A 20,446-nucleotide genomic window follows, 5' to 3' on the forward strand; every position below is an offset into this window, starting at 1 on the left:
CAATATAGGAACCATATAGGCAAAAGTTTTCAGATGGCATTTCAAACTACAATACTGAGCACCAGAACGACTATGCCTGTAAGCCAGTCCCCTGGCAGACTGAAGAGTGTGTAGTGTAATTGCTTATTTTAAAAATATTTTACACATAAATATAACAACATCTAAGTTGTGGCATAATTGCATTTGTTGGAATTGGAACTACAGGAAAGCATTTACAATTCAGACTGTGTGTGCAAGGTAAAAAAAATGTGAGTCAGCAGAATATGTAGGTAGCTCTAGAGCCAGCATGGGCAGAGCGTCTGGACACTACCTCAAGCTGGGGAAATCTCAGTGCAGGTAAGCTCATCGCCTGGAAAGAAACTTTGCATGACATGCACACTGCAAGAGTGACTGCCTTAGCTCAGGACTAACACTGGCCCTGGTCTCACTGCTGGTTTTAATCTCAGTAAAAGCCAGCCTTTTGTTTTAGATGCAAGCATACATGGAGGATGAAATCTTCAAAGATGATGATGGGAATCACCTCACCCAGTGGGTGGAACAGACTGACTTGAAAAGCACAGCAAGGAGCCTCCTCCTTTGGGAAAGATTTTCTGCTCTGGGGAATGGGAGGCAAATGCACTTTGGCACAGCCACTGCAGGGACAGGGTGTGCTGATTTTCCTATTTATTATCTCTTCTGATGGACAAGCGGCAAGGGAAACTTAAAGACCATAACCTGAATTCTGACTGGGACTGGATGCAGACAGCCTGCTTGAAAGTGAGAAGTAAAAAATAAGGGCAAAACAGACAAATAAATGTTTGCCTATGACTGGTGAGCATGCCTGTCACCCGTCCTTCTCACAGCTCTAGCACTACTATCACTATGAGATAATGGATTGTAGCCATAACACTCTTTTGTGCTTCATTATGACTGATATTACTGCCTGATGGAGCAAAAGCAGCCAGAGGACTTGGCAAACAACAGCCTTCTCTGCTCTTTGGCTGAAGACCTGGAAATGAAAAATGATAAGGAGTCCTTGACTATGCCAGAGCACTTCATAAAGTAGAGGCATGGCCACTCTCAGCAACCTGTCACACTGAATGAGTCTGGCTTTCTTTTCAGAGCTGGGGGTTGTGCAACGAGGCAATGCTATAAATGTACATCTACTGTTCTGAATTTCACTTTTGTGAAAGGCTGAGGAAAATTCAGTGTGTTGAAGTAACTGAATTCTGGTCAGCATGGATGACCTATTTCCCTTTCAGAATTATCTATTTCCATATCCTTTTATTATGCTCTGAATACTGAAAACTGCAAGAGAAGCCTGCAGTACTGAATCATATTTAACTACGGAATTAAACCAGTATAAGATTTTCTCCTACATTTTTCTGGTTTGCAATAACCAATACATGAGAATCACATTTTGCTATCCATACATGCAATACAAAAGTCATAAATCTGAGGAAGTAAATTAATCTGAACTGAAAAACTTTCACCCAGTTATGCCATTTGCATTCCTCCTGGCTGCTAAAGGACTTTATATAACATAAAAATGAAAATGAGATTCTGCCAGTTTTGCAGCTCCAGGAATTTAAAAGAACATAAAAGAAAATATTTTAGGGCCTTTCATTCTATAGCTTTAATTGGCAGTATAATTGTAATTGTACTGATAACTTAGAGGAAAGGTGATTAGAAAATGAAAGAGTCCCAAGTTACTCGGTATCTGTTTTCTTCCCCCGATGCACTCAGCACCATCTAACACAAAGCATGGTTAGATTTGTAATAAACTTAAGGATGAAATATGAAAATTTGTTACATGGTGAAGAAATTGCTGTTTAATGAGCATTTCTCAACATTTCTCACATTGGCAGCTTCTTTTTCTTTCAGAGTGGTGCAATTACAGGTAAACATTTTGAAAAGCTGATTTTCTTTTATGTTCATCTTAATCAAATTAAGTTTCAATTTAAAAGACAACCTACAACATGCTAAGAAAAGCTGCATGAAGCGTCTGTCAGAGAATGGAATGTATTGCTGCAGGAAGGTTATGCCCACTTAGAAGTTCTGTGCCATTTGCTGCCTCTACAGACAGCACCGATGGTTATGCACAGCAGAAGCTGCAAGTCAAAAGCACTGGGGTGAACATGTTTATAGAATTTTGGTTGCATTGCACAAAAGATAACAGCTCTGGTTAGGGGCAGGGGAGACAGCTGCACAAGCAAAAATATAAAGGTAAAGGGTAGGTACCAAGAGAGTCATGTTTCTCAAACACAGACGCCTGTCAGCCTTGTCCTGTGGAGAGGGGTTAAAGCTTTTAAATGAATTGGTGTGATTAGTGCAACTTAAAAGAAAAAAGGAGAAAATAAAATGAATGTAAACCAAACCAAAACCATTATATTTGTCTATAATTGGAAAGAAAGGTTAAGATTGTTCTACCTCTAGTTCCCTCAGAATTCCTGACTGGCCACAGGTCTCTAAATCCTCCAGAGCCTGAGACCAGAAATTTTCCTCCTGGTCAGCCTCGGTGTTATCATGGGTACCTGTGAAGCTAGATTTACAATGAGAAGTTAAAAAAATGTGGACTTTTTTCCCCCTCTAAAAATATATATTACACACGTGCCTTGCCACAGACTGCAACTTGAATGACAGAACGTTATGCAGGAGAGTGGGGAAGAGTCGCTGATCAGGAGAGGCTGGATGGACATGCAGAGCACATGGCAGACAAGCCTTCTCATAACCTGGCAGTCACTAGCAGCTGGCAGGATCTGAGCAGCGAGTTGTTCAGTTAGGAGATAAATGGATTCCAAGAACAATTCAATACACATTTTTACTGGATTGAAACTGGGACCTCCCTATGAAAATTAATGAATCAACCAGTAGCTGTGTGCAGAGCTGCTCCGTGCAACAAATATTTGCAATAAAACCTTTCAACCTCACAGACTTCTCCCAGGCAATATGGAAAGAGTCCTCATTTTTTGCAAACAACGTTTTGCAAAAGAGGCTTGGTGGTGCTTTTTAACGGATTCTTTCAGGCTAAGCTGCATTTATCATTATCAATTTAAGCCCACCTGACTGCTGTATATAAACTACTCCAATCGTTTCATACATAAACACAGAGAAACTTTCAGGGATGCCGCTGTCTTGCACGGAAACTTAGGTCTCTGGTGTTTTGTAAATGCACCAAAGCCTTATTACAAGCACTCTGGAGCAGATGTTGGTGACAGTGATGCTTAGGGAAGTTGCTCAGCAAGTGAGGTCAGGTAACAACCACCAACTCTAGGCTGTGGCAACACAGCCCAAAGCAACACCTTTACAGTGCATGTGTGTATACAGGGAGGGAAGCAGGAGGTTTTTTCTATCTTAGCAAGGAGAAGCAGCTCAGTAAAGGTTCACACAAGCATCAGAGCTGCTGCATGGGAGAGGGCTGATTATGTGAAAGGCACAGGGGAAGAAGGATGAGGAAGGAAAGTGACAATTCGCCCTTTTGGTGGCAGCAAGCTGTTACTTTGGAGCAGCTGCCCATGGACTGCAGCTAGTGGTGCTTAACAGCACATAAACAGAGCAAACACTATTATGGAAGCATCTGAGGCCTTGCTTGACAAACAATGTATTACTGAGAATAGCGTGAATGGAATTCTGTTTACAGAATAGCTTTTAAATAGGAGAATTGCCCAGCACGAGGGAGGACAGCTTGAATGCTTCACACACATGATACTCTGCCTCAGAGATGCTTTCTTACAGCTACAATCAGTCAAGCAGACAATGGTCAGCCATTTCAATCTCTTATTGCAATGATTCTCCACCTAGCATCAGTGTCTCTTCTAAGATATTGCAATAGATACAGCAATGGCAAGAATACCTACTCAGATCACAGATGCAATTCCTCCCAGGCAAGACAAGAAAGTATTTAAAACATGATTTTAGAAAGATCCTTGACTTCTGAAATGAGCTTTTTCAACAAATCTATGTAGTTCTTTCAACAGCCAATGTTGAACGTAGACTAATTTATCCATTACAATACCTCTTGCTGTATTACATATTAATGATATCAAATGGAACTTAAGCTAATGAACAGGATAATTTGAGGCAATTGTCTGCGACAGCAAAATCTGGATTTCCCAGAACTGGAGGTCCATTTCTTCTCAGACTTCTGTGAAATTTAAAATCGTGACGCCTCTATGTCTGGACTTAGTTAAAGCAATTTCTTTTTCAGCTCTCCTCTCCTCTTTTGCTGTTTCTCTGAGTCTTGTCTCCTGATGTGTGAAATCTCAACTTTTGCATCTTCATTACAGTCACACGAGTAATTTGTAGCTGAGCTACTGCACCAAAAAAGGTACCAAAATAACTTCTTATCTAGATGTCTTTTTTATCTGAAACCTGAGAGATTGATTTTAAGTCATATGAAATATTGTTTGACCTATAATGAACATATGTGGTTTTCTGAAGCTTATTCACTCAAAGAGCCATCAGAAATTCAGATGCATAAAAAGTCTGAAGGAAAGGCAGTAGGACAGATAATGAAGACATTGGTGTCTATGATTTGGTTCTTATTGCCATATGAGAGATAAAATCTTTGTCTTTTTTAGTTTTTTTCATCAGGAGGTTCTTGGATCTGGCAGACTCATTCCTGTAAGCATTCTTCTAATGTATAAAACATTTTCTCTGGAGCAGGAACTGTAACAGACTTGTCCTACCTGCCAGTGATAGGTAGACACCAGGCTACAGAATGGTTTAAGCTCTCTGGTTTCATTTGCTTGCCCACTGAAATCTCCTTGTCAATCAACAGCAAGTTAATGTGGTGTTTTCTGCTTTTACCGTTTTTCTCATTTCAACTGTCTTTCCTTTCTTTCCCTGTCCTCTCACACCCTCCGCCCCCACCTCTGCCTCAGCCCCGCTGGATCTCACTTCTGTGCACTTTTTGGTTTCCTACCTGGAAGTATTCCACTCTTCCAGCTGTCCCCCACCTTTCCTTTGCCCTCCAGAGGCACCTTTCCACATCTTTCCCTCTTTCTTCACGCTCCTGATGCTCTCTCCACCTGATCTTTCTACAGATGTTTGCTTTAAATGGTTTTCTTGATTCTCTCCCAATGTCTCAGTCTCCTTCTGTTGCCACATATTCTTGGAAGCTGTGCTAAACAAAATAAAGGTAAGAAAAAATTACTTTCTAGGGCTAGACAAGAAGTTGTTTAGCTAGAACTACAAGGGAAGAGGTGTTTTTCTGGGGATCCCTCTTAACAGGCTTGAAAAACAGACATACCCTCCTCAAATACTCCAGCACTCGGGACAGGAACACCATCATATGTGGCACCATCCATTTTACAGAGAGAGCATTAAAGTAATCATTATTTTAATTTGTACTGAATCTCTCAGGTGTAAGTCACATTGACAAGCAGAACAAGACTCTAATGTGCATACTTTCTGCTGAACAGTGCATTAAAATGGTAATAGAACACATGCTTTTCATTTACCAGATTCTATATTTTACAATTCAGCTCCCCGATTCATTGCTCATCAACTTTTTCAGCCTATTACTTACATAGCAGCAAAACAGTAGGAATCTGTGGCTGCATCTCATTTGAGAAACAAAATATGGGCTGTAACTGTGGATAAAGGCCCTGTTAAACTAAAGATACTAAGCTACCTATAATGGGCAGTATGAAGAAAACTATCTAATTTCCTTTATTAAACATTGCCCACTACTAGCCTATGAAAACTGCCAGTGTGCTTCTGCAGTGGGGACCAAAGGATACAGACTGAGAGTTCACACTTGCCATATCTTAGCTGTCATCCTGCCAGGCTTGTCTCCAGACAAAACACCACAAAGCCATGGGCTGTATCAGAGGGTCTGTCATTCAAATTCTGAAAGCATCATCTAAATTTTGCCTTGATTTGTATTTCAAAGGTAACAGATTGGACCTTATAGATTTCCTTATCCAGTATGTTTATACAGGCACCAGGAAGGTTTTCTTTAGTACTAAACTTGAATTTTTCACAGACTGGGATTTCAGGCTCAGTGTGCTGGTACGCCAAGAAAGTGTGTTCTCATGAAGGACATGCATGTCTGCAGGTCCTGAGGGTGGGTACAAAGAGCACAGAAATCTCTTTAACGGTGACGCCTGTCTACCCACATCTGAAGAAGAACAGTTCATTGGCAGAAATTACCCAAGGCTCTGCAGTGGATCCACTAACAGTTTGTCAGAGACTGAACATAGTTTATGCCTCAAACACTGATATAAAGCTACAGCCACAGAAACCTCCTTGAAGAACTTTGGACTGTAAATAGAACTGCTGATTAGATTAAAGGAAACCCATTGTTCAATCACCTCAGGCTGAGGGAAAGGTGTGCATCCACAAAAGGCCAAAGCCACCAGCTGCAACTATCCCCAGCTGAGTTTGGGGTGGGGGGAGAGCACGGCTCACAGAATCCAGGTATACACAGACTCCCCCCAGCTGAGTAGGGGGAAGGAGGAGGTTTTGGGTGCATGGTGCAACCTCTGGTGAGAGGCAATAAACACCCATCCTCTGTTACACAAACCAGCCCAGCTGTGGAACCCCCAACCCCACAGGGCACATCCATGGGACATTCCCGTGAGAGGCTTGGCCCCACAGGGCTGCACGTGGTGCAACAGACCCAGAGTCTGCTGTGAGAGACTGACCCCCACCCCAGGGGGACATGGCCAGACATGCCCACCCAGCGTGAGCATAGAAACCCATGGGACTCTGTGCCTTCTCGGGGACCTTCACCACCAAGAGACCAGCTGGAGAGGATCGTCAAGGCACCAGTGGGACCCAAGGAGCAGTGATATTCTTTTATTCTGTCTCTGTCACCCCTCATCCCCCCACCTATTTTCTATTTCTTTCTTTCCCCTTTTCTTTTCTCTTTCTCTCATATTTACTATACAACAAAACCCTTGCTATTGTCACTGGCATATGGTCTCGTTTGCACCTTAATTCGGGCAGAGGCATCTCTAAGAATGTTAAAACTGGATCTTAACACAGTTCCAAAAGAAAAGAAAACTTAGAACAGAAGAGATTTTTGTGTCCTTCACTATCTCCAAGAATTGTGAAGTAAAAATTTTTTTCTCAAGAAGTTCTTTTGTCCACAGAGAAATTAACTGAAAAGGAGATTTACTTCTCAGGAGAGAAGGAATAACTGCATGGCAAACTACCATAGGTTTGAACAAGACATTTGTACCTGGATCACTTTTTACTCCTACTGAATCACTCCTACTGAATGTGGATGTCTCAAGTATTTATGGAAGAAGACTGTAATTTGTGCTTCTTTGCCCAAACCAAAATGAATTTTCATAGAAGACAAAAGATTAACACGCCAGTTGTCTTTAGCCATAATATCCGTAGGTTTATTTTTATGAAGTGGAAAACAGATAACGTTTTTTCTGAAACTTGCCCAGGGAAATGCCCTAATTTTTTTGTTTGTTTATTCTTAAGGGATAAATGCTGTGTTTTATTGGCTGAAGTAACTCAAAATAAACATATGTCTTGGTTTTGGCATCATAATCCTCCATAAAGATCACTAATCCACCCCAAAAAGTTCCATGAAGTATACTGTATCTCATATTTAAAGGAAAAGCTGCTATAGCTTCATTAGAAAAACATAATTTCATTCAAGCTAGTAAGTGTTCATTTTTGAGACACTGCTGCAGCTGCAAATCAGAGAACAGAAACTCATATGGGAACTTACGTGCTTGCTGCAGGTCGATCCCATTCGTCATCACTCAGCCCTGTCTCATGAAATGGGTGGTTCCGTGGTTTGCTTGGAGGGGACAAACTGGCCTGCTTGGGACTCCTCCATTCATAGGTATTGAAGTTGTATCCTGAAGCCTGATAGGTGTGTCCTAAAAAGATGAATTACTAATTTACAGCAATGCATATGCTGAAAGGACAAGAAAGCACACCTCTGAAACTGGGTTTTCAAGAACTGTTGGATTCATCATTGCTGGCTTTTTTTTTTCCTGTTGTAGGCAGACTATTTGACCTAGATTATGTAGTGAATGAATCAATGAATCACATGTGATATGGATATGTTAAATATGTGTTAACATGGTCATATGCAACATGCCCAAACTTAAAGCTAAGTTATTAGGAAACTGCTTCAGATGTATTGAAAAAAGTTTGCAAAGATGCATTAAAAATCCCCATGAACTTGGCTTTTCACGTGCCCTTTCACTAGGGCTCTGAGAGCTCAGGGAAGGCCTGTCTCATAATGGGCACACATTCCCAGGACCAATATACACCATCTCTATCACCCATTTCTAAGTGTCTCAAGGCTGTATAAGTGGCATCAGATGGCTTTTATACCTACAGAGTTTATTTCTGGGTTTTTTATTTTATCATACTAACAAAGCAGGTATTACTTCAATAGTACTTCTTTAACTGAAACTAGGTGTAATTTGAATTCCAAGTAGGAAGCAGTTTCCAAGTGATGTTATCAAGAAGAACACATGGATCAACGGGTCACAAGCTGATGCTGATCTAGTAAGCAAAATCCATCATGGTAGAACTGAGATACAGAATATATTATATATATATATAAAATATATATGTAATAGACTTCACCTGGATACATTCCTTTTCTAGCTCTATAGTTGGTATTTTTTGATGTGCATATCAGATTAGGAAGCACTATTTTGTTGATGATTAACAATTATCACTGCTGCCACCCCTCTAAAGAGGGTAATTTGCTTCCATAAATCAGTCTAGACCTGTCTCCCTCAAAGCCTGTAACTAGCTCTGTAACGACAGAGCTGTGAGCATCTTCCAGCAAATTGGCAGACATTAACATACTCCCAGATTCTAGGAAAGGTATTGGTTGGGAAGATGCCACTGCTGTGTGGTGAAGGCTCTGGATTAGTAAGACAGACTCATAAGACAAAGGTACAAAATGGGGTATTAATTCAATGAGAGAAAAGACAGCTCACCAGCATTAAATTGGTAATTAATAGGATAAAGCATTATCTGGTGCTCCAGAAACATCCCCCAACTCCTCAACTTGCTTAGCCTGTGCTTATTGCCATGAAAAGTTTGGAGAAAAGCCAAAGTTAGCTTGATGGGTCCAGACAGAATGAACTTTAATAGAAATGGGGGCCACCATCACAGCAAGGGATTAAAGGCACAAATCTGTTTACACTCAGGCTGTTTAGCAGAGGTGCCATGTAATCAGCCAAGTCTGGGCTGATTTCTTTAAGGAAGTTAAAAAAAAATCTGCTTTGAGATACTGGTTCAGCTTTGGCATGGCATCTGAATCATCAGGACTTTGGAAAACATTCTGGGCCTCAGTCTTTTCCACAGCTGAACAATTTGCTCCAAACATCATCAATTCATCCAGAAAATGAGAATTACCACTCTGGCACTTTTTTAGCAACACTTCTCCTTAGAACTTAAAAACATCAGAGGAAAATCTAATATAACTTATTTTGATAAACTGACCAACACAGTTAAGAAAAGGGGTCAAATTAATCCAAATTCTAACTCCAGTGGTAAAACTATTTGAGGTAAGGATCTATCTGTTCAGATAGCTTCCAGGTAATGGGAATACATGCTTTACTACGGAAAGAAACATTTTTAAAAGAGTTAAATAAAACACCAAAGTTGCGTGTAAGTTATTTTTCTTGTTATCAAGAATATTAAAAAATGTCTACATCCCTCACTGCCTAAAAAAAAAAGTTACAAATTGAGATTATTTGAAAATCCTATATAAAACAATAGTCAGAGGTGAAAAAATTATCTTTATGGAAAATCATGTCTGTAAATAAAATGACTGTTTTTGACAGCTGAAAGTTAGATTAATACTGCAGGAATGAGGAAGAAGCAAGAGATTTACCAATCATAGGCAATGACTAATGTTGCCCTTCAGTAGTTTATAATAAATCTGTTGTCATTTAAAAATTAATGCATATGGGCATCAAACTCATGAACATCTCCAGAGTGTTCTGTGCCTTGCATTGATCTGTACTTGAAGGATAAACTCATTTAGTTGTGGATGAGCTATGGACCAAGCTATTCAGATGTCAGTAAAGCTAACAAAAGCCTGTTAATGTATTGATAAATGCTTTGTAACACATCACATCCTCATGAAAGAATGAATCTGAGGCCGGCCAAGTGCAAGAAATCATGCTGCCTGCCGAGGTGTGTGGTCATAATGAGACAGCAGCACATTATAAAGTACAGGGTTAAAAGTCAGTACAGGTAAAAAGTTCTCCTTAGGGCAAAGGAAGGTCAGCCATGAAGGCAATAATTCCTGCTTTAAATGCTGATTGTATTTTTGACAGTACCTTGATTTCCAAAGCTGGTATCAATACCAGAGCCATCCCATGACTCTACTGCACTGTCAACACTTGGGACTGTAGTGGAGTAGATGTCCGAGAGCTTGCCAGATTTCTGTGCAGCAGAGCTTTCATCTTCAGCATCGCTCAGTTCACTCACGTGACCCACAGGCACAGAAAATTTCTTGGGACTGGTAGCTGAATAGGATTACATAAAAAAAGGTGTTGATCCTTGCTTTACTGCAGTTCTGAGAATCTGGTTTTTACTCCTGACACAAAGCTTTTCCATGGATGGCCTAAATGCTTGTTAATCTGCAATAACACACGCATTAAGAACCATGAATGGTACCCTTGGCCACACTCACCATCTGTTTGCTTCTTGATTTTCAAGGTGACAGTTTCTCCTGCCATCTGTAATAAATGAATGGCTTCACTCAAAGGTTTTCCTTTCAGACTGCTACTATTTATTGCTAGGATTCTGTCTCCTATGTGAATTGCCCCAGTCCTACAATAAGAGAGAAGTAAAACATTGAGAAGAGAGCATAAAAGGCAACAAAGGCAATTTCTTTGCGTTTTGGAGCATGAAAGTCTCATCTCCCTTCCTTTATTTTGCTGTTATTGCTGTGTCACAGAATAATTATTTTGCTAGAAATGCTTAAAGCAAGTCACCTTTGTTGTAGTGACAACAGCAGAGCTGAGGCATGAAGAGGTGGATTTCTGTGTTACTGTGACAGTTGAGTTAATCACCTGTGGATGATATTCACTGCAGCCCACCTGTTCAAGAGCAATCTCAGACAGCTCAGTAAGTCCTGAAATGAGTCATGTTTCTAGAAGTCTCACAAAGTAAATAAAAGCAGTGTAAGCAACCAACCAGCTATTTCAAAAGCCTGGCCTTCAGGATGGGTTAATCAGGAAAACAAAATAAAGTATTTTTGTGCAAATGCACTGTTGCTTCTGGCTGTGCACAGTACTGAGTTTTGTGTGCTGTAAGTTCTCTCTGAAACCACCACCAAAGGTACAAGTCTCAATGACTCAACCAATCTGAGAAATAACAGGTGACAAAAATCCTGACCATTTTCATTATTCTCTATCACTTACCAGGAGGAGCATTTCTGCTCCTCTGGTAAGGCTTTCTATGGTGTATCTGAGTGCCCATACAGATGCAGTGGCAGATAAGTATATGATAAGTTCAGATAAACTTGGACACATGAAGTGCTTTCTTTACTTACTGTACTATACAGGGCTATTGGCTTTAAAAGGCTGCTAAAATGTTCCTGTGACTGAGCAGTTTGATTGATCAGCTTTTCCTTGGTGATTTGTAATAAGGACCACAGTCCTCTGCCTTGTATAGTATGTACATCCTGCTCATGCTCCTGGAGCTTGGCAATGATCAAAAACACAACAGCAAAAAGATTATAAACTCAGATTTGGAGAATTATTAAAAAATTAATTGCTAAACCATGAAAATTAGGGTTTTTAGGTAAACAAAATGAATCTCTATCTTGACAGAGAGAACATTTAAAAATAATTTGCTTTCCAACTTACCTTTCAGCTAATCCTCCTTTCGTAAGGCTGGAAATTATTATGGGATCAAAGGGTTCTTCAGTACCAGAGATTGTAATTCCAAGAGGCCCACCATAGCGCTTGAGTTCAACAGTATAAATAATTGCTCCAGAGCTCTCCTGTTCATCTGCAATAAATGCCAAGGGGATGCAATTGGTTTCTTATGAAAGAGGGAATGAAAAAAATAGCATATTCAGTCTAGTGACTGGTAATGAAACAATATTTTCAAAGGATAACATTTCCGATACAATTCTTAATCATGTTCTACTGGATTATTTTTTAAAAAAATAAATTACCTATTGTGCAATTTTTTATTGCCAAAACCTAGACACAAGTCAACAGAAAAACTCCCCTTATTCTGTTAAGACTAAATTTTACTCTCTTTAAAACCTTCGGATCTTCTTTCCTATTGAAGTATAACTTAAGGCTATTTTGTTACAGGATCACAGACTGACTGAAGTTGAAAGGGATCTCTGGATGCCACCTTGTCCCACCTCCTGGGACAAGCAGGGCCAACTACAGCCGTTTGCCCAGGATTGTACCCAGGTGGCTTTTAAGTATCTCCACAGGCAGAAACTCCACGAGCTCTCTGTACAACCTGTGCCAGCGTTTGGTCACTCTCAAAGTAAAGAAGTGTTTCCTGACACTCTAACAGAACCTTGTGTGTTTCAGTTTGTGTTCATTACCTCTGGTCCTGCCACTGGGTACCACTGAGGAGAGCCTGGCTCCGTCTGCTTTCCATCCTCCCTTCAGATATTTGTACACCCTAATGAGATTCCCCCTTTGAGCCTTGTCTTCTCCAGGCCGAGTGGTCCCATATGCCCCAGCCTTTTCTCAGAGGAGAGATGCTCTGGCTTCTTCATTACCTCTGTGACCCTTTGCTGGACCTCATCCACTATGTGTCCATGTCTGTCTTGTACTGGGGAGCCCATGGACTGGACCCAGCACTCCAGAAATCTCTCGACAGTGTTGAGCAGGAGAGAAGGATCACATCCTTTGACCTGCTGGCCAAGCTCTGCCAATTGCAGACCAGGAGGCTGTTGTCTTTATTTGCCACAGCATCACATTATTAGAGAAAAGGCAAGTTACTCCTATGGTATAAATACTGATACTCATCTGTTTCTTGAACTGAAAGGAAGATGTTTAAAATTAAAGGTAATTCAAAAGTTTTAAACGCAAACTTCCTTAAAAGAATTCTGGGAAAAGTCAAAAGTCATTATAAGATGAGCAGCTGTATTAGTAAAAGAATCCCTGTTTTTGATGGACGTGTTTTAAGCTTTTTGTAACAGAATCAAAAATATCTTCTGAATACTGAATTATCAACTAAATTGAATAATAAGTCCATTAGATATTATTTCATTATATTGCATGGAGTAATTTGCATGATTTTGAAATTTTATCTCACCAAACAATTATCACAACTGGAAAAGAATCCATCACTGAGTAAACTTAAATACAATGTATTTCCTCAAACAATACTAAATAGGTGTTGCACCAACAAGAAACGTGCCTGTATTTATATAATGCTCTTTACATACTATTAAAAAACCCTAACCACAGCAACAGAGCAATCAACTGCACCATCTTTGAGTTGTGAACTAATATTTTAAAATTTAAAATGCTAGATTTCTCCTCAAATCAAAGTAACGAATGCTTTCTAGCTCATGTTCTGATGTTGGTATTTAGCCAGGATGACTGGTCTGGTAGGCAAATTTTCCTAAATCTGTGGGTAATGACATTTTGAACAGTTCAGTGAATGTGGAAAATGTCTAGAATGCACATTCATGAATGTTACTAAAACTAACTAAGACAAGTTAGAAAATTCAAACGTTACCATTTCTGTTCCTGTAGGTGGAAAAGCTTAAAAAGGAAAAAAAACCCCACCTGCATCACTAGCAAAAGTTCAAAGAGTTGCCTTCTTCTAATACTGAACATGGTACTTCAAGCAGAGTGGGAGGAACACTAATAACTTTGAAGCTATTTTGCTTCTTCTCAATTTTCAGAAAATTTAGATCTTTAGTTCCTTCCCCACCCTGCTCTGTCCTATTTCCTCCTTGTTATCCATGTACAGAAAATGCTACACACAGAGAATCAAAGGAGAGAAGAATTAGTGGTGTTTATTCAGCAAAGAATACTGAGATTTTCTTGCCTACTTGAGGCATTGCCATCAGTGTTTTGGCACAGTTCACATCGACTGCACTTTAAGTGACGTGCTCTTTCCAGAAGCACCCAACTCCCAAGATGGCACTGGAAGCTCCTGTCTGGCATACAGTGGGCTAGCATGCAAGCTGCCACTGCACAGCTGTCCTGGGCTGACTGTATGATACCGTATGGCACAATGGCAGCTTTGCTTGCTTAAAGCACTTATGGAACAACCACAAATCCCCTGGGATCTAATGCTGGTACTGTTTATGCAGCTGTGGCACAGATGGTACAAGACTTCAACTAAAGGATGGAAAGTAACCCACCAAGCTAATTGAAAATGCAATATCCAGCACTTGCTAAGAGTTGACACAATACTGACATTTCTCTGCTATAAACACAAAGTGAATAAGAAGCTATAATCATCAGCAGCCCTGCCACATAAGAGTTGGAAGTCTATAGATCTCAGTGAATAACTGGAAGGAAGACTGATCCATTATGTCTATTCTCTGGTTAGCTGTAGGTCAGAACAGTAATGGTAGAATGTTATGCTGTTCTCTTTGTTTAGTGCTTCCCAGGCAGCAGCAACACGACCTATCCAAGACCAGGGCATGCATGTGGCCTGAATTCACGAGGAAGGCCAGTTCTGCCATGAAAGCAAAGAATGCTGATATTCAAGAACGGGAGGTAGCCAGCCATTAGGTTAGTCAGGATTTAAAATTGCCCTCAGTTTGCGAAGCTGGCAAGAAGAAAAGGCAAGAGAAAAACTGCTGGAAACATACCTCCGTCTGGGGAGAAGATCTACCTGAAGTATAATGGTTATGCATCTCATTTTTGAGATTTTCCATCTTTCTTTTCCTGTGATGCACTTGTGGGTAATTCTTGGAAACCACATTTAATGAAAGTAGATCCTCCGTGCTGCAGTGCCTCTGCTCTGCCCACTGACCTCTTGCTCGTCAGAATAACATCTGACCAATACAAAAAGGGCAAAGAGCAGCAGGGTCTGGGGAGCACCTGACATACATCATCCTGCTGTGGCCTCAGCTGCATGGTGGCTCAGAGGAACACAGCTCTGAGACCCATACTCCTTGCCTGACCTTCCTCAAAAAAGCATGCAATGAAAAATAAAAAAAAGTTTAAATCTTAATCTTATTCTGTGATTTACAAAATATTTTGGTAGTTCTCCATTCCTACTTGTCAATTAGCATCAGGCTTTTATTTTCTCAGGGAATTTATTATTCTCCTCTGTTGAGTTTCAGCAGCACATTTTTTCCTTTGTGAGAAAAAAACCCTTTCATAACTAAATTAATGGCAAATACACAAAAAATTATTTTAACTGAGATATACTTTTTGTTATACCTTTGGTACTGTTATGCCACCGTTTCCTAAATATTTTTTCTTTAACATTTCAGGAGACACTTACTCATTTTAAATTTCAAAGTACATGAAATCTCCTATAAATACTTCCATTTACGCTTTGACACTTAGTCAGCTGTTACAAGAACAATTTGTATAAAGAATTTTTTTTCTGTAGGTTTCTGAGTAGCTGTCTAGGTACATTTGAATCTGTTCAATTACACAAATCATGTCTGGATAAAACACTGTAGTTGTGTGAGAATCTTGATATAGATATATGATGTAACTATAAAATAAGCAAAGTGAGTGTGTAAAAGAAAACTGTGGTATAGGAATCCCACTGAGACTAAAATCTGTACCAGTACCATGGTGTGCAATACCTAAGAGAGCAAAGATCTTACTTTCCATGGGTGGAGACTGAAATCCACATTTCAATTACAGCAACAATTTGCACAAGGTACTAAATGCAGCTGTCTTTGCTTTGTACTATAATACTGAGAAGATACTTTGTTTGCTTTCAAAAGCAATTAGGAGGGAGGAGGAAAAAGGAAAAGAGCCTTCTAGTGCAATTCTAAACACCACTTCAACAGTTGCACTTAATTTCAAATAATGAAGTGTGGCAGGCTGTGCCTTTTTGCTGTGAGACTGTATAGAGCTGAAAAGAAGTACATCTTCAGTTTGTGCTTTTGTGTAACGCTGTAATATAAACACCAGCAGTAATAACCGTCTTACTTCCTTTGCCACTACAATGCATAACAGAACTCACTTTATTATCTCCAGGTAGAAATTCTGCTCTTATGGAATCCATAATGGGGAAGACACAAAACGATTAATGGGTGTAGGTGTACAAAATTATAGCAGGTCCATTATTCCACTGGGCTGATCAGACATGGCTCCTCCACCAGACATCCAGCACAGCATGTTTAAGCATGTGAACAGTTGTACTCAAGTCAAATTTTAAAGTTTATGGACAAAGCATGCACTACACCATTTTGCTGGAGAACTGAGGCCTAGGGATCCGTGCTTTGCTAACCATGATTCCAATCTTAAAAGCAGAGAAAATCCCAATACTCTGATAAGAAACAGATCAACTTTATATGGCTGCACCTGAGGGCAAACTGTCTTTTCAGAGAACTGAAGAACTAATTTTGCATTGCAGCTCCTGCAAGCAATATAGCCAGCAAGAAAATTCAAAGCTTTATATACCATTAAAATTCTTTTTGGGTGACATTTTCTGATTATCATTAGCATAAACCAGACGTGTTTAGAAAAAACATTTCACTAAAATTTAAATGTAAAAGAAATCCCCTATGTTCTAGAAATCCTGAAAATACACATGAATCTGCAATAGTCATTGCTAATACCGGAATTATCTTCATCCTTGCGGATCTTTAACTTTACAAGGTCCTCACAGTGCTGAAGGATCTGGACAGCATCCTCCATTGAGCAATTGTCAAGTCGAATATTATCTATTGCCAGCAACTTATCACCCAGTTCGAGTGTCCCCGTTCTGTGAACAAGCAAACAAGCTTACATGAAACCCTAACTTTAAAAGAAAGGTATCTTAAAAGGTATAAACATGATTATAGAAACAAGATGGATTTTTAAGACAATTATTTCTTAATATGCCTTCTATTTTCTATACTTTTTACAAAAGCTTTTATTACAAAAAAAAAAGCGCACAGTGTCTTACAAGCTCTCTCTGTTTAACTTGAATGTGGCTGGTTACATATATAAACAGCTTTTTACTGGGAGCTCTAATGTCTTACCTGTGAGCAACACTTCCTTTCTTGATATCAGAAATAACCAGAGGGTCCCCCGGTTTTCTACTTGACGGAGCTGTAATAAAGAACATATACAGGCTTTTCTTTTGTTTCTAGATATGCAGATGGACTAATTTTGACCATAAATCAATACTTCAAACACATTACTTACTTGGATCATATTCCTCCCCTACGCCTAAATTATCTGAACTCTAGGTACAAACAAACACCAGCAGCACATTAGCAAGACTGATACTGCTCAAAAATTAGAAAATTTCGGAATTGCGGTGACTGGTACGAAGTGAATTTAGCCTGATGTGTCTGAATTCTGGGTTAGACCAGGACTGAGCCATCTGAGGATATCACAGTACACCTCCAGTGATCTATCATAAAATGCTGTGTAGCTATAATACCTAAGGAAGACTTTCTGTCATTAGAATCTTTCAGTGCAACTACTAATGGTGATCTTTTGCCAGAATAAATCCTGTTTTACTATATCCCTCACTGACAGAGCTGCTCTGGCAAAATATCTAGGGTGGGCTAGTCCATGTTCTTTCCATCCACTTCTGTCCTGTCCAGTGCTTAAGGTAGAGGTATGACAGTAATGCTTCCTGGGTGAGAAGGAGGAATCAACTCCCAATAAATGAGATGCTGTGGACAGTGGCTACACCCCCCACTGGGCTGATACACAGCTACCATGTTTGCATAGGTGCAGCTTACATCACACTGCTGTTTGCTTCACTGCAACTCACTGCTTCCTCTTAAGCAACCTGTGCCTCTCTTGATCAGTAACCTTGCCCCCCCTGTACTGCTGCTGAGCCTTAAGCACTGTGGACTTTTCCCAACTTTGTACTGGGGATACCGACTAGAAGCACTGCCATTCTAGTCATTTTAGTAAAACTCCCACCAGTCCTCTCCTTACACACTTATCTCTTTTTGGAAGTATCTGACATTAATGGTCAATTTTTCTAGCTGTCCCTCATGGATAAAATTTTGCTCTGCTCTTCAACACCAGGCACTGCAATTCTTTACCAACTTGAGCGAAAGTATTTGACAAGTTTCCCTTTGCCAGGAAATTCACTCAGCAATTTTGCTTTACCGTTAGTTGCCTAGAAGCAGTTAAATACCCTGGAGGAAGACAACAATAATCACTGACTACTTCCAGAGGTCTGTTTCTTGAAGTGGCTTCACTGAATGCATTGTTTTGGAGGGTCCACCCATTTGCTGACAGAAGACTGCACTGAAGATCTGATATGGCAAGCAGTGGGCTTAGAACTTGAGGGTGATGAAGACACATTTTTAGACAATTGTGTGGCACATGCTGTCTACCTTTGGGAAGAATATCACCTACAGCTGCTCCATCCAGGTGGTGCTCCATGTGGTGAACACAGACGGACTTTTGGGACTGTTAACAAAGAGTGTGCTGATACTAAAACATTGCCGTGTGGTATAAGGCTCTCAGCTCTCCTGAAAGCACTGATCAGTTTGGCACGTTTAGGGTTCTTCAACTGTCCCACATAATTTCTGCTCTGTGTACTGAGCCCTCAGCATTCTTTCATAGAAGGTACTTTTCCATTCGGCTCCCACACCTGAACTGACAATCACCCAAAAAACTGCCCATACTGGAAGATCACCTACAAAATCCTGATGTCAGTTATTTTTGCAGCTCATGAATCTTTTCTTTGATGCAAAATGACAGATCTTCACCTACAGCAACCACATGGTAAATTAATAATGACATTTCCAACACAATATGCTAACAGGTCTTGTTAACCTTAGCTGCCCTGGCTGAGACAGCCTTTGAATGTCCAAAGGAGCTATTCAAGAACTGCTAAATAGCCATATTTCAAATGCAATGTCTTGAAAGTCCATTAGACAGACATACAAGGACTTTCGAGAATTTTTAGAAATTTGTCTAAAACAGCATGTTTTCGGGAAATGATTATGTTGCAATTTAGAGAACAGTCATTAACTTTTTGCAAGATAGGTAATTTTCGTAGTTTGTTTCTCATTCTTTCATGTCGTGGGTCAAATATATGACAATTCTATAAATTACCTGAATCCTCTGAATTTGTCTCACCAATTAGTATCTTGTTAAAATTTTAGAGTATCACTTTGGTGATTATTTTTTTTTTAATTCCATGTTTTTACCCTCTTGGTTGCCTTACTCTGAGGTTATATGCTACCCACTGTACATTGTCTGCAGACTAGGGTCTGAATCTTAAAATACTTTTTATTAAACTGCCTTATAAAAATTACCAGAACTTAGGAAAACAGTCCATTATTATTGCAAAAAGATGAGAGGAAGAGCAAACTGAGGGAAAGAGCACAGCTCAAAATGCAGAGCCACAAAGTACATGAGGATGCAAAGAGTACTGACATGCACACAAAGTTATCACAGTTTCAAGCTGACTAAAGTGTGAACCACCAGTATTTTGTGAGTTCTCCCAGGCTATTAGTTGCTCTGGAGAATGAAAGCCTTTTTGTAGGCAACAAACACAGCTCTGTGTGAAATGAATCTCCCCACGCTGAGAAGCAGATACACCACACTTCATTTTGTTATTGTTCAATGCTCATGACATACTTCCTACAAATTATTCAAGTTGCATTGCAGAGATAAAATAATTTGTTTCCTCCTGAACTTTTGTACCTTTTTGCACATCACGATAGCCTAAAATGGCGTCCCAAATGCTGGTGAACAGATGCTGTCTCCAGCAAGAAGCTTGAATACTATTATCCTGATTTTACAGATAAGGAAAGGAAACATAGGAACATTTAGTTCAAAGTATGACAGTTTTCAGTGAGCAATTTGAGATATTCATGTCTTTATAGCTCACAATAGTTTGTAGAATATAACAGATTCTCTGTCTGAAACACAACTACTGGCATTTTCAGCAACAGCTGCAGATGAGCAGCATTTCTGTGAGTGCAACTCCACGATCTCAATGTTTCTGCATAAAATCAAGCAGCCACCTGTGGAAGATCTCCACCCCCCACTCCCATAAGGACTTGTCTCAGCGTAAGTCTTTTGCAGAGAAAAGAAAAACCACTCTAATTTCCCCAGGGTAGCATTAAACCACCTTGACCATGAGAACGCCTCCTTTGTCTTTCTGCAATCCTCCATTTCATTCATTATGCAGCCTCCATCCCCTTTGTTACACACCACTGTTTCATCTCTCCCCAGAGAGCAGAGAAACAAGAGTTCCAGTGGGAAAGCAGTATTTGACCAGTTAATATATCCTCATCAATTAATGCAAGCTTGAAGTGACACTCTACAGCTTCAAGTCTCCATTTCAGAATTATTTCTGGTTTTAAGAGGCAGTTAAAAACAAAGCACCTTACCACTCACCCATGTCCAGCCTTCTT

The 20,446-nt window shown here is 39.9% G+C and overlaps 1 protein-coding gene across 9 annotated transcripts in view; it reads right to left on the minus strand.

Moving 5' to 3' along the window:
* Nucleotides 1–20,446, minus strand: part of GRIP1 (glutamate receptor interacting protein 1) — a 222,927-nt gene that overhangs the window by 9,765 nt on the left and 192,716 nt on the right. For 6 of the 9 annotated variants that reach the window (XM_017733198.1, XM_017733199.1, XM_017733196.1 and 3 more), the window contains 9 exons: nucleotides 17,087–17,156; nucleotides 16,682–16,827; nucleotides 11,802–11,946; nucleotides 10,622–10,761; nucleotides 10,266–10,454; nucleotides 7,676–7,829; nucleotides 4,904–5,104; nucleotides 2,410–2,521; nucleotides 2,221–2,265 (listed from right to left, as the gene is read on the minus strand). In XM_017733198.1, coding sequence (XP_017588687.1) covers nucleotides 2,221–2,265; nucleotides 2,410–2,521; nucleotides 4,904–5,104; nucleotides 7,676–7,829; nucleotides 10,266–10,454; nucleotides 10,622–10,761; nucleotides 11,802–11,946; nucleotides 16,682–16,827; nucleotides 17,087–17,156 — 1,202 coding nt within the window. The remainder of the gene's footprint in view (nucleotides 1–2,220; nucleotides 2,266–2,409; nucleotides 2,522–4,903; nucleotides 5,105–7,675; nucleotides 7,830–10,265; nucleotides 10,455–10,621; nucleotides 10,762–11,801; nucleotides 11,947–16,681; nucleotides 16,828–17,086; nucleotides 17,157–20,446) is intronic. The other 3 variants (XM_017733202.1, XM_008632798.2, XM_017733203.1) reach the window with 2 other exon arrangements.

The sequence above is a fragment of the Corvus brachyrhynchos genome, unplaced genomic scaffold (genome assembly GCF_000691975.1).
Source record: "Corvus brachyrhynchos isolate BGI_N302 unplaced genomic scaffold, ASM69197v1 scaffold32, whole genome shotgun sequence".
Taxonomy (NCBI): domain Eukaryota; kingdom Metazoa; phylum Chordata; class Aves; order Passeriformes; family Corvidae; genus Corvus; species Corvus brachyrhynchos.